This window comes from Mobula birostris, chromosome 13 (genome assembly GCF_030028105.1).
Source record: "Mobula birostris isolate sMobBir1 chromosome 13, sMobBir1.hap1, whole genome shotgun sequence".
NCBI lineage: Eukaryota > Metazoa > Chordata > Chondrichthyes > Myliobatiformes > Myliobatidae > Mobula > Mobula birostris.
The window spans coordinates 28,908,107-28,925,405 of NC_092382.1; the positions used below are offsets into that span (position 1 = coordinate 28,908,107).

At 45.1% G+C, this 17,299-nt stretch overlaps 1 protein-coding gene across 1 annotated transcript in view; it reads left to right on the forward strand.

Annotated features, from left to right (window-relative positions):
• Positions 1–17,299, forward strand: part of LOC140207869 (uncharacterized) — a 118,932-nt gene that overhangs the window by 46,431 nt on the left and 55,202 nt on the right. The window contains 2 exon segments of the mRNA XM_072276416.1: positions 10,255–10,279; positions 13,792–14,409. Of these exon segments, the coding sequence (XP_072132517.1) occupies positions 10,255–10,279; positions 13,792–14,409 (643 nt within the window).

Genomic DNA, 17,299 nt, shown 5'->3' on the forward strand with positions numbered 1-17,299 from the left:
CTGTGCTCAAAGCTTACGAGTTGGTCCCAGAAGCGTACAGGCAAAAGTTTAGAAATTTGAGGAAATCTCTGAACCAAACTTATATGGAATTTGCTGATGAGAAGTTTGTGTGTTTTGACCGCTGGTGCCCATATAAAAATGTAAATGATGATTTTAACAGCTTGAAAGAGTTGGTTTTAATTGAAGAATTCAAAATGTGCGTTCCTGATGACATAAAGATATATTTAGATGAAAAGGATGCTGCCACTTTGCAAGAGTCTGCTAGATTAGCAGATGTGTTTGCTTTAACTCATAAGGTTAAGTTTACCCAGAATAAGACCTTCCAAAAGAGTAGCAGGGATAACCAGGGTAAACCAGAAATTAAAGCTGGGACTAGTGACAAGAGTAAGGATGAAGGGAAGCAGTTGAAGGAGAAATATTCTGGTCTTACTTGTTACTATTGTAAAAAAGCTGGTCATATGATGGCTAATTGTTCTGTCCTGAAGAAGGAAAAGGAGACAGTCCCAAATGCCTGTGATCAGTATGTTGAAGCACCTATAAACTCAAAGGGTTCTGAACATTCTGTTGAGGCTCAGTTAAGGACTGAGAGGTCTGACTGAGTTAAGAAAGGATTTGATCATTTTATGTCAGATGGGTTTGTATTAGTAATGGAAGGGTCAACACCGGTACCAGTGAAAATTCTTCGAGATACTGGGGCTTTTCAGTCACTTCCATGAGACAGCGTTCTAAAGTTTGGTGATGAGACGAACAGTGATGAGGTAAATCTTATTAAAGGCATTGGGGGCAGCATTGTTTCTGTGCCATTGCACAAGGTAACTTTACAGTCAGGGTTGGTTTTGGGACCTGTTAAGATCGGATTATGCTCCAGTTTACCAGTGGAAGATGTTACTTTGCTGTCAGGGAATGACCTGGTAGATGGTAATGTTGTTCCTGCAGTGCAGTTGCCAGCTAAGCCAACCACTGACGACCCACAGACGGATTTTAACATTTATCGCAATAACTCGAAGTACGGCTAAAAAGTCTGCCAATGCAGACGGTTCTGTGCAGCATGATTCTGATACCCATGATAGCCAAAATCAGGGTGACCAGGATTCAGCTTTTGATGACTTGTCAGGGACCTTTCAGCCTTCATTGTTTCAACAGGATTCAGGTAGTAAGTCTGATGAGGAAGATTCATCCCTGTCTAGGAAGGAGTTTATAGCAGAACAGAACCAAGACCCTGAGATTGAAGCTTTATAAGAAACATCTCTCTCAGATGATGAGATTAAGAAAATGGCAGTGGGGTATTATCTCAAGGATGGAGTGTTAATGAGGAAGTGGAGGCCACCTGCTATACCTGCGAGTGAGGAATGGGCAATTGTTCACCAAGTTGTAGTTCCTAAAGTTCATAGGACTGAAATTTTAACTTTGGCCCACACTATGCCCTTCGGTGGCCATTTCGGAGTGAATAAAACTGTAAACAGGATTATGAAAGAAGTTTACTGGCCGAATTTGAGGAAAGATATTGTGACCTTTTGCAGAACCTGTCACACTTGTCAAGTTGTGGGTAAACCTAATCAGGTCACCCCAGTGGCCCCACTCCGGCCTATACCTGCATTCGGTGAACCCTTTTCCAAATTTATAGTGGATTGTGTTGGCCCATTGCCAAAGACTAAAGCTGTCCATCAGTATTTACTAACTATTATGTGTACTGCATCCAGATTCCCAGAGGCAATACCTCTCAGAAATATTAAAGCTAAAACTGTGACGAAGGCTCTTAACAAGTTTTTTACTTTATTTGGTTTGCCTAAAGAAATCCAGTCTGATCAAGGAAGTAATTTTACATCTAGATTATTCCAGCAGGTAGTTTATGAACTGGGACCTAAACAAATTACATCGTCTGCGTACCATCCGGAATCACAAGGGGCTTTAGAAAGATTTCATTCTACCCTCAAAACAATGATTAAGACATACTGTGTTGAAAATGGAAAACACTGGGGTGAAGGAATACATTTGCTTTTGTTCACCATAAAGGCTGATTTATACTTGTGCATTCGGGATACGCCGTATCCTACACCGTAGGCCCAATTTAATTTTTGCATAGCCCTACGCCGTAGCGAGCATGCGTAGTTGTGTCTGCATCGCTATACACTTCACCACCAAAACGCTAGTTGGCTGTGGGGTTTCTCTGACACTGTTGAGCTTCTTCGTGAGAGACATGGACGAGGAAATGCATTTCAAATATTTTTGGATGTCGGCAGGTAGATTTGACGATTTGGTTCATTGTCTCCAACCATTTATTTTGCATCAGTGTACAGACATGGTGGAGAAAAGCAACCGGAAATGCGATGCTATCAAACGAACCAATCACAGTTGTTGTTGTCTGTGTCGCCACGACGCGTGAGTTACTTTTTAGAGGAGGTGCACATCACCCAACGGCGTAGGGTGCAGTGTGTGTATGTGGTGCCTGTCGCATACATTTGACACACAAGTATAAATCAGGCTTAAGAGAGTCGGTACAGGAATCACTCACTGGGCTTTAGTCCATTTGAACTTGTATTTGGTCACAGAGTGAGGGGACCTTTGACCTTGTTAAAGGAACAGTGGATTGATGGGGATGTACATGTTAACTTGTTAGACTATGTTTTGAAGTTCAGAAATAAACTACACCAAGCCTGTCGTCTAGCAAGACAAAACTTGAAGATTTCTCAAAACAAAATGAAGTGTTGGTTTGATAAGCGGATCAAAACAAAAGAAAATACAAGGTGAGGGATAATGTGCTTGCCTTATCTCCAATGTTGACAAATCCACTTCAGGCGAAATTCAATGGACTGTATGAAATAGTCTCTCAAATTAATGATGTGAATTATGTTATTAAAACACACGACCGATGTAAACTAACACAGGTAGTACACATCAATATGATAAAGCCTTATTCTGACAAGCAGGCACCATCGGTGAGTGTTGTCAAACATATCAATCTGGCAATCCTGAGAATGAAACAATTGACTCATCTGAGACTTTTCACAAGCCAAACATGGTCCCGGTTAGACTAATGAACTCGGTTGTTCTCGAAGACATTGACAACAAGTTGGCTCATCTGCAGCCAAAGCAACAACAACAGCTGAAGGAATTAATTCTGAATTTTAAAGATTTATTTCCTGATGCTCCCAAGTAAACCACGGTCGCAGTACATGACGTAGATATTGGTCAAGCCAAACCGATTGAACAACACCCATATCGCATGAACGTAGAAAAGTGTAAATTGGCTGAGCAAGAAATTGAATATATGCTGGGAAATAGTATTATTAGGCCTTCAACATCAGATTGGAGCTCACCCTGCATTATTGTGCTCAAACCTGATGGTAGAGTTAGATTTTGCACTGATTATAGGAAGGTAAATGCAGTAACAAAAACAGATGCCTATCCTATCCCTAGGGTGGATGATTGCATTGATAAGGTTGGAAAAGCTAATTTCTTACAAAGATTGATCTGTTGAAAGGGTATTGGTGTGTTCCATTGACGGACTGAGGTAGAGAAATTTCTGCATTTGTGACACCTTCTGGGTTGTATGAATACAATGTTTCGCCATTTGGAATGAAATATGCTCCAGGAACATTCCAGAGAATGATTGATTCTGTAATTCAAGGGTTAGGACACACAGATGCCTATATTGATGACTTAGTCACAGGGAGTGACACTTGGGAAGAGCATATCTCTGTAGTAGAAGAGCTGTTTGACAGGCTTTCCAGGGCCAATCTTACAGTTGACCTAGCTAAGAGTGAATTTGGCCATGCCACTGTGATCTGTCTTGGCTGTGTTGTAGGTCAAGGCAAGTTGGCTCCTGTGCAGGCAAAATTCAGGCCATTTCTGAAGTTCCTGTTCCGACTGTGTGACGAAGGCCCGTCACTGATTACAGACGTCTCAGGGCACACTCGGTAAAACACTCAAAGGGTCATCCACACACATTATTCCCCTATGTTATTGTGGTGAGTGCAGGCATCACAATAAATCAACAGTCACAATTTTACACTCATCCCCAGCAGTAATAGGTATGAAAAAAAGAAACACACTATGTCACAGTTTTATTATCTCAGGTCAATTTATTCATATTCATCTTTCCAGTAAGTGTTTTGCCGAAGTGTCATGGTAATCTGACGTTTCTCTCCTCCACAGTCACTGGGTCTGAAACAGAGCTGCTGCATAGAGCTGTCTTATATAGAGGCAGCAGCAACCTGCACAGGTGTGCCGATGGTGGAGGATACCATCTTTACCTGGGACAAGGGTTATGTTACCTAATTACTCATCTTGTGGTAAAGTTTTGGGGTTTATTTAAGTTATTTAACCTGGAAATGGTGAATCTTGTGATGAAGTCTATGTGTTTATTGTGAGAACTGGTGGTAGAGTTTCAGATTGTGTGAAATGGAAGATAATTGAGTTAATTAGCTTTTGGTTAGGGGGATTGGCTTAGCAGTTATAAACCTTGGGTTACCAAGGCCTTGGGTGTTTTTTTTGTTGTTTAGTCTGAGGGTGGTTGTTAACCAGACAGGTGACAATTGCAAGCTGTGTGTGTGTATATATATATATATATATATACACACACAGCTATAGTATTTTTTTAAAAAATCTTCTTGTTTTCATGTGGACATCCAAGTTTTTGTTGTTCCACTATTTTTGTAAATAAAAGCACCTCAATCTATTTTTGCCACTCAAGCCATCTTGTTATTTTTCTTAGACAGTTGACCCACAGTTTTTGTGACAGACTGGTAAGAAGGCTCTTGGAAGGTTTCTGGGAATGGTTGGATATTATCGTAAGTTCTGTAAGAACTTTGCTGATATCGCTCTTCCTCTGACTAATCTCCTGAAGAAGGGTGAAAAGTCTGTTTGGACCGAGACTTGTCAGGAAGCATTTGATCAATTGAAAGTTATTATTTGGGATTAGGCCAATCAATATAGTGTCGTCAGCAAATTTAATTAACAGATTGGAGCTGTGGGTGGCGACACAAGTCATGGGTGCACAGAGAGTAAAGGAGGGGGCCAAGGAGACAACCCTGTGGGGCATGTGTGCTGAGGGTCAGAGAGACAGAGGTGAGGGATCCCTCTCTTACCACCTGCCAGCCATCTGACAGGAAGTCCAGGATCCAGCTACACAAGGCAGGGTGAAGGCCGAGGTCTCTGAGCTTCTTCTCGATACTTCACAACTTCGTATGGCTAAGGCTCTGCCCATGACTGCAAGGAACTGCAGAGAACTTTGGTCTCATCTGGAAACATCATAGAAACAAGCCTCCCCTCTATGGACTCTTCCTACACTTCCCCTGCCTCGGGAAAGCAGGCCTTGTACTCAAAGATGCCCACAACTTTGGACATTATTGCTGCAAACCCAAACCTCCATCGGGGAAGAGATGCAAAAGCCTTAAAGCGCGTACCACCAGGCTCATGGACAGCTTCCTGTCTGCAGTTCTAGGCCAAATTAATGGTCTCCAGTCCAATAAAATGGACTCGACCTCACAATGTAACTCGACGTGACCCTGCCCCATATGTCTATCTGCACTGCACTTTCTCTGCAGCTGTAGCTCAGTACATGATAAGTCCCCATTTTAATTGTGTGGAAATATTAGACAGACTGAGCTTCTGCTTTGGAACCACAGAGGGAAAGTTAACTGAACTGATGAACACCAATAAATAGAAAAGGCTTCAATCTCGCATTACGATCTGCGGTAACTGGGATCAGGTGACCGGTAGTGGGTCTCCCAGACCAATTATCAGACTCAGGTTTAATAGCACTGGCTGATCTTATGTAATTTGTTGTCTCTACAGCAGCAACAGAATTTAATTCATAACAATAGATTTTTACCTTTGATTTAAAATAAGAATATACATATTAAATAGTTAAATTATATAAGTAATACAAAATAAAATTAAAATCTAATACTGTAAACTACTTTAATTATGTGGAACTATTTGACTGACTGGGTTGGTGCTTTGGAAATTCTGGAGTGAAGCTGAACTAAACTGTACACATTTATGAAAAGCTCAGATAAATACAAAAGGCTAAGTTCTCATATGAATGGGTCAGACACCCAGAAACATTGGCTGCCCTTCAGCAGATAAAAACAGTGGAATGAGGCCTAGTCCCAGGCCTCGGCCCAGTAGTTATGGTCTGAGGTCTGGGACTTGGTGAGAGTAAGCATTCGGCACGGACTAGAAGGGCCGAGATGGCCTGTTTCCATGCTGTAATTGTTATGTGGTTATATGGAAACATGCTGAAAATATTGCAGAATAAAACATTGTCCACCCACAACGAGAGGATGTGACAGATCCGGATCTCACTGCCTTGTCTGAACGGGCGAAAGATGAAGTTACACGTACACTCCAGCAGTGACCGGCAGATGCTGCAGATCTGCGGGAAAACGTGAACAGGAAACGGGACCATGTGCTGGTGGAGGGTCTCCCAGCTGAACCGGTGACTCTGCTCTTCGCCCCTCACACGCTGCCCGAACCATCCGCTGCATTTCCCACATCATTCCATATTTACACCAGATACATTTTTACTTCTTCCCTCCAAATCGTCCCTGTCCCTTTCCCTCCACCCCCAGGTCACAGAGTCACGGGCTCGATTCCCATCCCGGTCCAACACACAATTCAGACCCAAACCGGAAATGTGCAGGTTTCATTTAAATCTGTCCATGTTTATAAACACTCATTTCTATTCACATTCCTCCAACTTCACTGGACAGGAACACTGAAACATCAAGTGAGAAACAGCAGGAGGTGGCCATTCAGCTCCTCTAAGATGATGGCTGCTCTCCCATCTCAGCCACATGTTTCTGCCCGATCCTCATTTCCTTGATACTTTCGGTCTCCACACATCTGCTGGCCTCTGTTTTATGTGAGGACGATCACTGAGTCTTCACCGGCCTCTGTGGTGGGGATTTACAGACATTCACCATCCTCGGAGTGAAGACATTTCCCCTCATCTCAGTCCCGGACAGTCCACCCCCTTTTTCAGAAACTGGGATCCCTGGTTCAGCCTGTAATGATGTTGTGCATTTCAATGTGTTCACCTCTCAGTCCTCGATTCTCTAAATGAAAGGGTTATCACATTTGATCTTTCTTCATATGATGACCCCACCACTCCAGGGATCAGTCTGGTGAATCTTCATTGCACTCTCTATAACAAATACACTCTAACCTCTATGTTAATCCTCTATGGAATTAATTTCCATCTTCTGCAGCCCCGTGTTGCCCCAACCACTCACCTCCCACCCCGTCACTATTTCCACCTTCCCACCTCCCCCTCACCTGGATCCACCTCTCACTCCCCAGCTCTTGCCCCATCCCCACCCCTCACCTCTTTTCTCGGACTATTTCCCGTCCACTCTCAGTCCAGAGGGAGGGTCTCGGCCCGAAATGTTGACGGTCCATTTCCCTCCACAGATGCTGCCCGACCCACTGAGTTCCTCCGGCAGTTTGTTCTTTGGTCTGTGTGACCCGTGTTAGTGTGGGGAGCGGGATTTTGCACCATATTCCCGGTACAGTCTCAACAAAACACAAATAATTGTCACTTTGCCCGGACCATCGGCCCCGCTTGCAGGGCAACAGTCTGCCGGTGTTTGCCCCCCAATGTGGTGAATCGCCACCACCGTGGGCTCAGACATTTCCACAGATGAGCCCCTCCTGTCCCCACCGGGACAAACATCCTGTCCGCCCCCTCTCTCCCCGTCTTCATCCTCTCCCTCCCCGGGGAACCGGCATCAAACCGACGGGCCGAGCGGTCTCCTCCTACCTCTCAGCGACACATCAGACTCCGGCCGCAGGAGACGCTTCACAAACGCCCCAACTTCCCTCGGAGGGAAATGGAAATAAATCAGAAAGCGGACATTTACTTTGACGGTTGTCCCGCCGTGACGGAAAGTTCGGGAGACGGTGTCAGCGGGGGTAACGCCCTCTCGGCTGGTCCGCCTCCGCTATTGGCTGAAAGCAATGATTGACATCACTTCGGACCAATGGGAACAGCGCATCGCGTGACTCCTCTTTTGACAGCGGTGGGGGAGGGGCTGCTCACGTGATTAGTAGCCCGGCCGTTAAACCGACCAAGCTCGAGCTCACCAGCGCGCGGGGCACAAAAGGCCCCGGATGATCGGTTGAGGTGAGAAGGGGTCTCCGGGTTGGGGGTCTCACCGGGCGGCGTTTTCAACACCGACTTCGGGTAGTTGCTGTGACTCCGGACTCCGTGACCCGCAATCCCGGGACAGTCCTGCTCTCTTCCCTCTCTCTCAGCCCCACCATCCGTACACGGGCCCCGGGGAGCTTCCGGCTGATGAGGGAATGGGAACCGATGGGTCTCTCAGACAGAGCTGAGCTCCAGCTGTCTAAATGCAAGGATCGGGAACTCGGAGAAAGGGAACAAAATCTTTTACATCAGCTGTTGTGAAAATCACCTTTGTTCTGCCTCCAGTCACAAACCAGAGAAAATCTGCAGATGCTGGAAATCCGAGCAACACACACAAATTGCTGGAGGAACTCAGCATTAGTACTCTTTTCCATAGATGCTGCCTGGCCTGCTGAGTTCCCCCAGCATTTTGTGTCTGTTGCTTGTTCCACCCCCTCTTGTTCTGGACTTTTCTACCCGTGAGAACATGTTTTGTCCCACTCTCTCTGGGTACATAATGATATCAAACACCTTTGCCCTGGGCAACAAGTATCTTTCACATCACAAATGTGCCAGACTCCAATGAGACAGACTACTGCCCTTCCCTTCATATTCATTGGCATTGCCATCACTGAGTTCACCACCGTCAGTCACCTGGGGGAGGGTTCAGGGGAAATATTTATATACAATACAGAAACTGGTGTTACCTGTGTGTATTGTGGTGATGCAAAAGTTGCTGGAGAATTTGCAAGTGGGAAGAAGTGGAGTGATATTTGAAAATCTGACTTTTTATAGCATTATTTAGCAAGCAAATCAGATATGGACAGTGTGCAATTGCTCCAGTGAGAAAATCCTTCATTACCTGCTACAGACCTGTTACATACGTTGTGTGAGATTGCAGATCAAAATTATTACTGACAGTGATTTGCTAGCTGTTAAAATGAGTACCTCTATATATAAAATTCAGTGTGCACATGTTGTGTCTCCACTTTAAGGAGTTGGGGCTGGAAATGGATGAATTCCGTATCATCCGGGAGTCGGAGGGGGTGGGATAAAGAGAGGTGAGTTACACCCAAAGTGCAGGACGCAGGAAACTGGGTGAGAGTCAGGAAGGGGAATGAGGTTAAATAGCCATCGCAGAATACTGTTGTGGCCATCCCCCACAACAACAGGTAGGCCATAGATAGGGTGCAGAGGAGATTTATAAGGACTTTGCCTCGACAGGCGAGCGTGACTTATGAGAATATGTTGAGTGAACTCGGCCTTTTTTCCTTGTAGTGACGGAGGATGAGAGGTGACCTGATAGAGGTGTACGAGATAATGAAAGGCATTGATTCTGTGGATAGTCTGAGGCTTTTTCCCAGGGCTGAAATGGCTAGCACGAGAGGGCATAGGTTTAAGGTGCTTGGAAGTAAATACAGAGGAGATGTCGGGGATAAGTTATTCATGCAGAGAGTGGTGAGTGCGTGGAATGGGCTGCCGGCGGCAGTGGAGGAGGCAGAAACAATAACGTATTTTAAGAGACTCCTGGATGGGTACATGGAGCTTAGAAAAGTAAAGGGCTCTGGGTAAGCTTCGGTAGCTCTAAGGTAGGGACATGTTTGGCACAGCTTTGTGGGCTGAAGAGCCTATTTTGTGCTGTAGGTTTTCTATGTTTTTTTATGTTCTATGTATTCTACCACTTTAGAAACTGTTGGGGGGAGGAGATTACGTGGCAGAGGAAAGTCAAAGGGGTGATAGGGGATTTGCTAGTTACGGCAACAGAACTAGAAGGGGACTGATATCCTAGTGTTAAGGCTTGCTTGTGCTGGTATGGTGGGTGGGGGGGGTGGTGTTAAACTAAAATTGTAGAGGGAATGGGAGCCAGAATGCCAGGTAATAGAGAGGGTGAATTGAATTGACTTTCTTACTTACATCCTTCACATGCATGAGGAGTAAAACTCTGTGTTGCATCTCCATCTAAATGTGCAATGTGCAATTTATAGTAATTTATAATAGAACAGGACAGTCAATATAACATAGAAATACAGTTGTATCAGCATGAATTAAGCAGTGTGATGGCCTGATGGAAGAATCCTGTTGGTTCTGGCTTTTATGCTGCAGTACTGTTTCCCGGATGGTAGCAGCTTGGAACAGTTTGTGGTTCGGGTGAGTAGGGTCCCCAGTGGTCCTCTGGGCCCCTTTTACACACCTGTCCCTGTAAATGTCCTGAATCATGGGCAGTTCACATCTACAGATGTGCTGGGCTGTCCGCACCACTCTCTGCAGGTTCCTGCGATTAAGGGAAGTACAGTTCCCATACCAGGCAGTGATGCAGCCAGTCAGGATGCTCTCAATTGTGACTCTGTAGAAAGTTCTTAGGATTTGGGGCCCCATTTCAGACTTCTTCAACCGTCTGACGTGAGGGAGGCACTGTTGTGCCTTTTTCACAACACAGCTGGTATGTACAGACCACATGAGATCCTCGGTGATGTGTATGTCGAGGAACTTAAAGCTGTTCACCCTCTCAACCCCAGATCCATTGATGTCAATAGGGGTTAGCCTGTCTCCATTCCTTCTGTCATCCACAATCAGCTCCTTTGTTTTTGTGGCAATGAGGGAGAGGTTGTTTTCTTGACACCAGGCAAATGCTGTTCAGACCTCAGGGCAGGGAATTGTGATCTTGTTGACATGACTGGGACTTGTTTGCACCCAACAATCTGAGGAATTTGGAGGAACAAATTAGCAAGAGAGATCGCAGACTATGCCAATGCTTGATATACTAAATGATTTTAAATTTCCATAGATTGACGTGACTCCCAGATGTAAAAGGACTAGATGGGGTAGAGTTTGTCAGATGTGCCATTAATCAGCACATAGAATTCCCAGCATAGAAATGTGCAATAAGCTATTAGAAAATAATCCAGGGCTAGTGACAGAATATTAGTGTATGGGAACACTTTGCATCTAGTGATCATATTGCCATGAGATTCCAAGTTAACATGGAAAAAGAAAGGACTGAACCATGGGTCGAGATTCTAAATTGGAGAAAGGTCAATTCTGATGGTATCAGAATGGATCTGACAAGTGTGGACAGGCTGTTTTCTGGCAAAGGAGTACTTGGTAAGTGGGAGTTCTTCAGAAGTGAAGTTTTGAGGGTGTAGAGTTTGTATGTGCCTGCCAAAATAAAAGTTGAAAGGTAACTGGTGCAGGGAACCTTGGTTTTCAAGAGATATTGAGGCCCTAGATATTTTGTTCCTCCGAATGCCTCAGACTGTTGGGTGCTACAAAGACTCATTAGTGACTACAATATCATAATTCCACACCCTGAACTCATCTGACATCTTTTTTAGTCATCTTCTGTAGTTTTCTAAAAGCTTCCCAATAGATTTTGCTCTTTTGTTTGCCCTCTCTTTGCTTTTTATGTTGGCTTTGGCTTCTCATTTCATCCACGGTTGTGTCCCCCTGCCTTTCCAATGCTTCCACTTCTTTGGGATGTATCGATCACTCAGCTCCCGAATTGCTCCCAGAAACTCCAGCCATTGCTGCTCCATCATCATTCTTACCAGTTTCCCCTCCCAATCACGTTTGGCCAGTTCAGTACAGAAACATGCCCACTCTGGACGATCAGAATGGTAATCTGTATGAGGAGACAAAATATATGGGGGAGATTTTAAATATTATTTGTGCATCCATGTTTACTCAGGAGATGGACACAGAGTTGATAGAAGTGAGGCAAAATGGCATCAACTTCATGGACCCTGTACAGATTGCAGAGGTGGAGGTGTTTGCTGTCTGAAGGCAAATTAGCGTGAATAAATCCCCAGGGCCTGACAAATTGTTCCCAAGGACCCTGCGGAAGACAAGTGCAGAAATTGTCGGGGCCCAAGCACAGATAGTTAAATAATCCTTGGTGATTGGTGAGGTACTGGAGGATTGGAGGACAGCCAATGTTGTTCCACTGTTCAAGAAAGGCTCTAAAAATAAACTAGGAAATTATACGTCAGTGAGGTTGACATCAGTAGTGGGAAAGTCATTGGAACGTATGTGCAGGAACCAGATATGTAAGTATTTGGATAGATAGATTAAGGATAGGCAGCATGGCTTCGTGCATGCTAGGTCATGTCTATCCAATCTAATAGAGTCTCTCGAGGAAGTTGTCAGGAAAGTGGTTGAAGGCAAGGCAGTGGATGTTGTCTACATGGACTTTAGCAAGGCACTTGAGAAAGTCTGATATGGGAGGTTGGTCAAGAAGGTTCAGTCACTCAGCATTCAAGATAAGATAGTAAATTGCATGAGACACTGGTTTTGGGAGAAGCCGATGGTTGCCTCTCTGACTGGAGGCCTGTGACTAGTGGTTTGCCACAGGAATCGGTGCTGGATCTGTTGTTGTTTGTCATCTAGATCAGTAATCTGGATGATAGTGTGGTTAACTGGATCAGCAGATTTCTGGGTGACACTAAGAATGGGGGTGTAGTGGACAGTGAGGAAGGATATAATGGCTTGCAGTGTGATCTGGACCAGCTGGAGAAATGCAAAATGGAATTTAATGGAGACAAGTGCGAGGTGTTGCATTTTGATAGGACCTGGGTCTTACACAGTGAACGGTCGGGCACTGAGGAGCGCTGCAGAAGGAAGGGATCTGGGAATACATGTCCATAAGTCACTGAAAGTGGTGACACAGTTAAATAGGGACGGAAAGAAAGATTTTGGCATATTGGCCTTCATGAACCAAAGTACTGAGTGCAGGAGATGGATGTTATGTTCACACTGCACAAGACATTGGTGAGGCCTAATTTGGAGTGTTGTGTGCAGTTTTATCACCTACCTACAGGAAAGATGTAAAAGAGGTTGAAAGAGTTCAGAGAAAATTCACAAGGATGTTGCCAGGTCTGGAGGACTTGGGTTATAAGGAAAGATTGAACAGGTCAGGGCTTTATTCCTTGGAATGTAGAAGCTCAAGGGGAGATTTGATGGAGGTGTGCCAAAATTATGAGGGTTATAGATGGGGTAAATGCAAGCTGGCTTTTTCCACTGAGATGGGGTGGGACCACAACCAGAGGCCATGGGTTAAGGGTGAAAGGTGAAACATGAAGGGGAACATGAGAGGAAAATTTTTCACACAGACGGTCATCCAGGTGTGGAATGAGCAGACAGTCCAACTGGTGCATGCGAGCTCAATTTCAACGTGTAAGAGGTTTGTATAGGTACCTGGATGGTAGGGGTACAGGGGTAGATAGTTTAAATAGTTCAACACAAACTAGATGGGCCAAAGGGCCTGTTTGTGTGTTGTACTTTTCTATGACTCTGTGACAAGAACATTAAATAATACTAATGTTCATTTAATTCCTTTTAACAGCTGTGCAGACCAACCATTCATCTGGGCAGAAAATGTTTTCATGGCTTTAAAACTGTGGCACTTTAAACTGACAGTAGATAAAAGAAAATCCCAGCTGTACGTCAACAAAGGGGAGAACCCATTCATCTGCTCAGACAGTGGGAATGGATTCAGTCGGTCATCTCAACTGAAGGTACATCAGCAAGTTCACACTGGGACAAGGCCATTCACCTGTTCTGTGTGTGAGAAGGGATTCAGTCGGTCTTCCCACCTGTGGACACACCGGTCAGTTCACTTCGAACAGAGGCTGGTCATCTGCTGAATTTGTGGGGAAGGATTCACTCGGTTATCTGACCTAATGGCTCACCAGCGAGTTCACACCGGGGAGCGGCCGTTCACCTGCTCAGACTGTGGGAAGGGATTCACTGTGTCATCTCAGTTACTGAGACACCAGTCAGTTCACACCGGGGAGTGGCCATTCACCTGCTCAGACTGTGGGAAGGGATTCACTCAGTCGTGTAACCTGAAGGTACATCAGAGAGTTCACACTGGAAAGAGGCCATTCACCTGCTCAGTCTGTGGGAAGGGATTCACTTGCTCATTTAATCTGAAGGTACATCAGCGAGTTCACACTGGGGAGAGGCCGTTCACCTGCTCAGACTGTGGGAAGGGATTCACTCAGTCATCTGAACTGAAGGTACATCAGCGAGTTCACACTGGGATGAGGCCGTACACCTGCTCAGTCTGTGGAGAGGATTTCACAAAGTCATCTGCTGTACTGAGACACCAGTCAGTTCACACTGGGGAGAGGCCGTTCACCTGCTCAGTGTGTGGGAAGGGATTCGTAGAGTCATTTGAACTGAAGGTACATCAGCGAGTTCACACTGGGGAGAGGCCGTTCACCTGCTCAGTCTGTGGGAAGGGCTTCACTTGCTCACCTCATCTACTGAGACACCGGTCAGTTCACACCAGGGAGTGACCATTAACTTGCTCAGTCTGTGGGAAGGGATTCAATTGGTCATTTCACCTACTGACACACAAGGAAATGTTCGTTCACCTGCTCTGTCCGTGGGAAGGGATTCATTCAATCATCTCAACTGAAGGAACGTCTGCGTGTCCACACTGGGGAGAGGCCGATCACCTACTGTGAATGTGGGGAAGTACTCGTGGTGGACATGGACTGTGCCTTTAAATGAGAGAGAGAGAGAAACTGTCTACAGTACTGCTGCCTGCTTCCTGGTTGCCATGGTGAGAGAGAGGCGGAGTTATGTGATGGACAGTTTGATGTTCACAGTTGCTTCTTGGTTGCCATGGTGAGAGAGAGGCGGAGTTATGTGATGGACAGTTTGATGTTCACAGTTGCTTCCTGGTTGCCATGGTGAGAGAGAGGCGGAGTTATGTGATGGACAGGTCGATGTTCACAGTTGCTTCTTGGTTGCCATGGTGAGAGAGAGGCGGAGTTATGTGATGGACAGTTCGATGTTCACAGTTGCTTCGTAGCGTGTTTATTTAATCAAGGTCAGATGACTCTCCCAGAGACACACAGTGGGACACCGGTTACGGCGACCGGTCAGTGAAAGGAGGCCAGTGACAGAGGAGTCACTGGGTGGAACTTTCGAGTGCCCACAAGCGTGGGTTGAGGATCGATCAGGGTAATTGATCAGTGGGTATCACGGTGTGTGGAAGGGCTGACCCTGTGGAGGCTACCGGTGTGTCTACCCTTGCCTGGGTGGTAGCTCACCCTCGAAGACGGTCCCCTTAGCGATAAGCTGCGTTTGGCTAACTCAAGAGTGGATTTGGAGCCTGACGACGGAAGATCAATGGGACCTGTTTACTCGTTCTTCTCCTAGTGTGGTTTTCACCTTGGATTACAAATACCCCATTCTCTCTCTCTCTCACACCAATTGAACTGAACTTCCTTACATTACCATTGTAAGACTTTAACTCTTGTCACCCGAGCTTTAACGAGTTTGGGAATTATATTTACACACAAGTATATGCATAACACTGCTAACTTTTGATTTACCTGGTTTAAGTTACTATATTAAGTAGTTACTAATATATAGTAGTTTTTAATATCAAAACCAGACTCCAGGTGTGCTCTATTGCTGCTGGTTCATTTAAACCGCTGCATTTACGTAACATAATTGGGGCCTGCGTCCGGGATATGAACAAATTGTTTGGGGGCTGAATTAATTGATTAATGATCGATCTGATTGGGGAAATCCCCTTTGATTTGTCTGAGTGGAAGATCAGCAGCAATGGAGGTTGATGGGTTTCTGACAAAGACAACTCCTGAAGCATTGGATGGCGCAAAGAGGGTTGTGCTGTTGGAAATTGATCAGAAATTAAAACTTCAGGTGAGCACTAAAATGAGGAAGGCTCAGATACAGACATTAATAGTGGAGTATTATGTATCTAAGGAAGTGTTTGATGGATATGTGACAGGGGAGTATTGTGTATCTAAGGAAGTGTTTGACGGAGATGTGACACTGGTGTATTATGTATCTGAGGAAGTGTTTGACGGAAATGTGACAGCGGAGTATTATCTATCTAAGGAAGGTTTGACGGAGATGTGTTGGAAATGTTTGCTGAAAGTAAACCTACTGAGACTGAGCTTCAGCTCCAGTTAGAAAAATTAAAGAGAGAGGCTGAGGATAAGCAAAGACAGCATGAGTTACGACTAAAACAGTTTGAGGCTGAGGAAGCGGACAAACAGAGGAAAGAGGCAGAAAGACAGAGGTGGTTCGAGGTGGAGAGATGGCCGCAAGGAGGTCCAGTGCCAGACCTTGGTGAGAGGTTTAGTGCCCGTTGAGAAGTTAAGTTGGTACCTCCATTTGATGAAGCAGAAGTTGATGAGTCCTTCTTGCATTTTGAAAAAGTGGCTCAGAATCGAAGGTGGCCGAAAGACAGCTGGGTTGTTATGTTACAAAGTGTAATTCAGGGGAAAGCCCAGCAAGCGTATTCTGCCCTAACACTTGAAGAGGCAGCTAATTATGACTCAGTGAAAGAGGCTGTGCTCAAGCCTTATGAGTTGGTTCCGGACGCTTACAGACAAAAGTTTAGAGATTTGAGGAAATCTGGCAACCAAACATATGTGGAATTTGCCAATGAGAAGTCTGTGTACTTCAATCGTTGGTGCACCTCTGTTGGGGTAAATGAGGATATTAACAACTTGAAAGAGTTGGTTTTGATCGAAGAATTCAAAAGGTGCGTCCCTGATGACATAAAGCTGTATTTAGATGAAAAGGATGCTGTCACTTTGCAGGAGTCTGCTAGATTAGCAGATGAGCTTGTTTTGACCCACAAGGTGAAGTTTACCTCGGATGAGAGCTTCCAAGAGAGTAGCTGGGATGACCAGGGTAAACTAGAAGTGGAAGCTGGGACTAGTGATGAAAGCCTGGAAGAGGAGGCAGTTCCAGTTGCCTGGGTTCAGGTTGTTGAAGCATCTGTAAATCCGCAGGATGCTGAGCGTTGTGTTGAAGCTCAGTTAAAACCTGAAATGTCTGATTTGGTTGGAAGGGAATTCAGTCCTTTTGTGAAGTCTGGATTGCTTTCAGGACCCTTGGTCTTGCTGAGGGAACAGTGGTTTGATGAGAAAGTGGGTGTTATTCTGTTAAATTGAGTTTTGGAATTGGAAAATAAACAACGGGGTTGTTTTTTCAAGTTTGTGGTTTGGAGAGACAGGGCTTGGAGATCTCTCAAAACAAAGTGGAGTGTTATTTTGACCAGGAGAGACCATCTGCGGATGTTGTCATAGGAACATACGGAACCAAAGGTCTTGGGGAATGGAACAAATGATTTGTTTGAAATTTGGGTTGAGCATCGATCCAGGGTATTGATAAGTGACT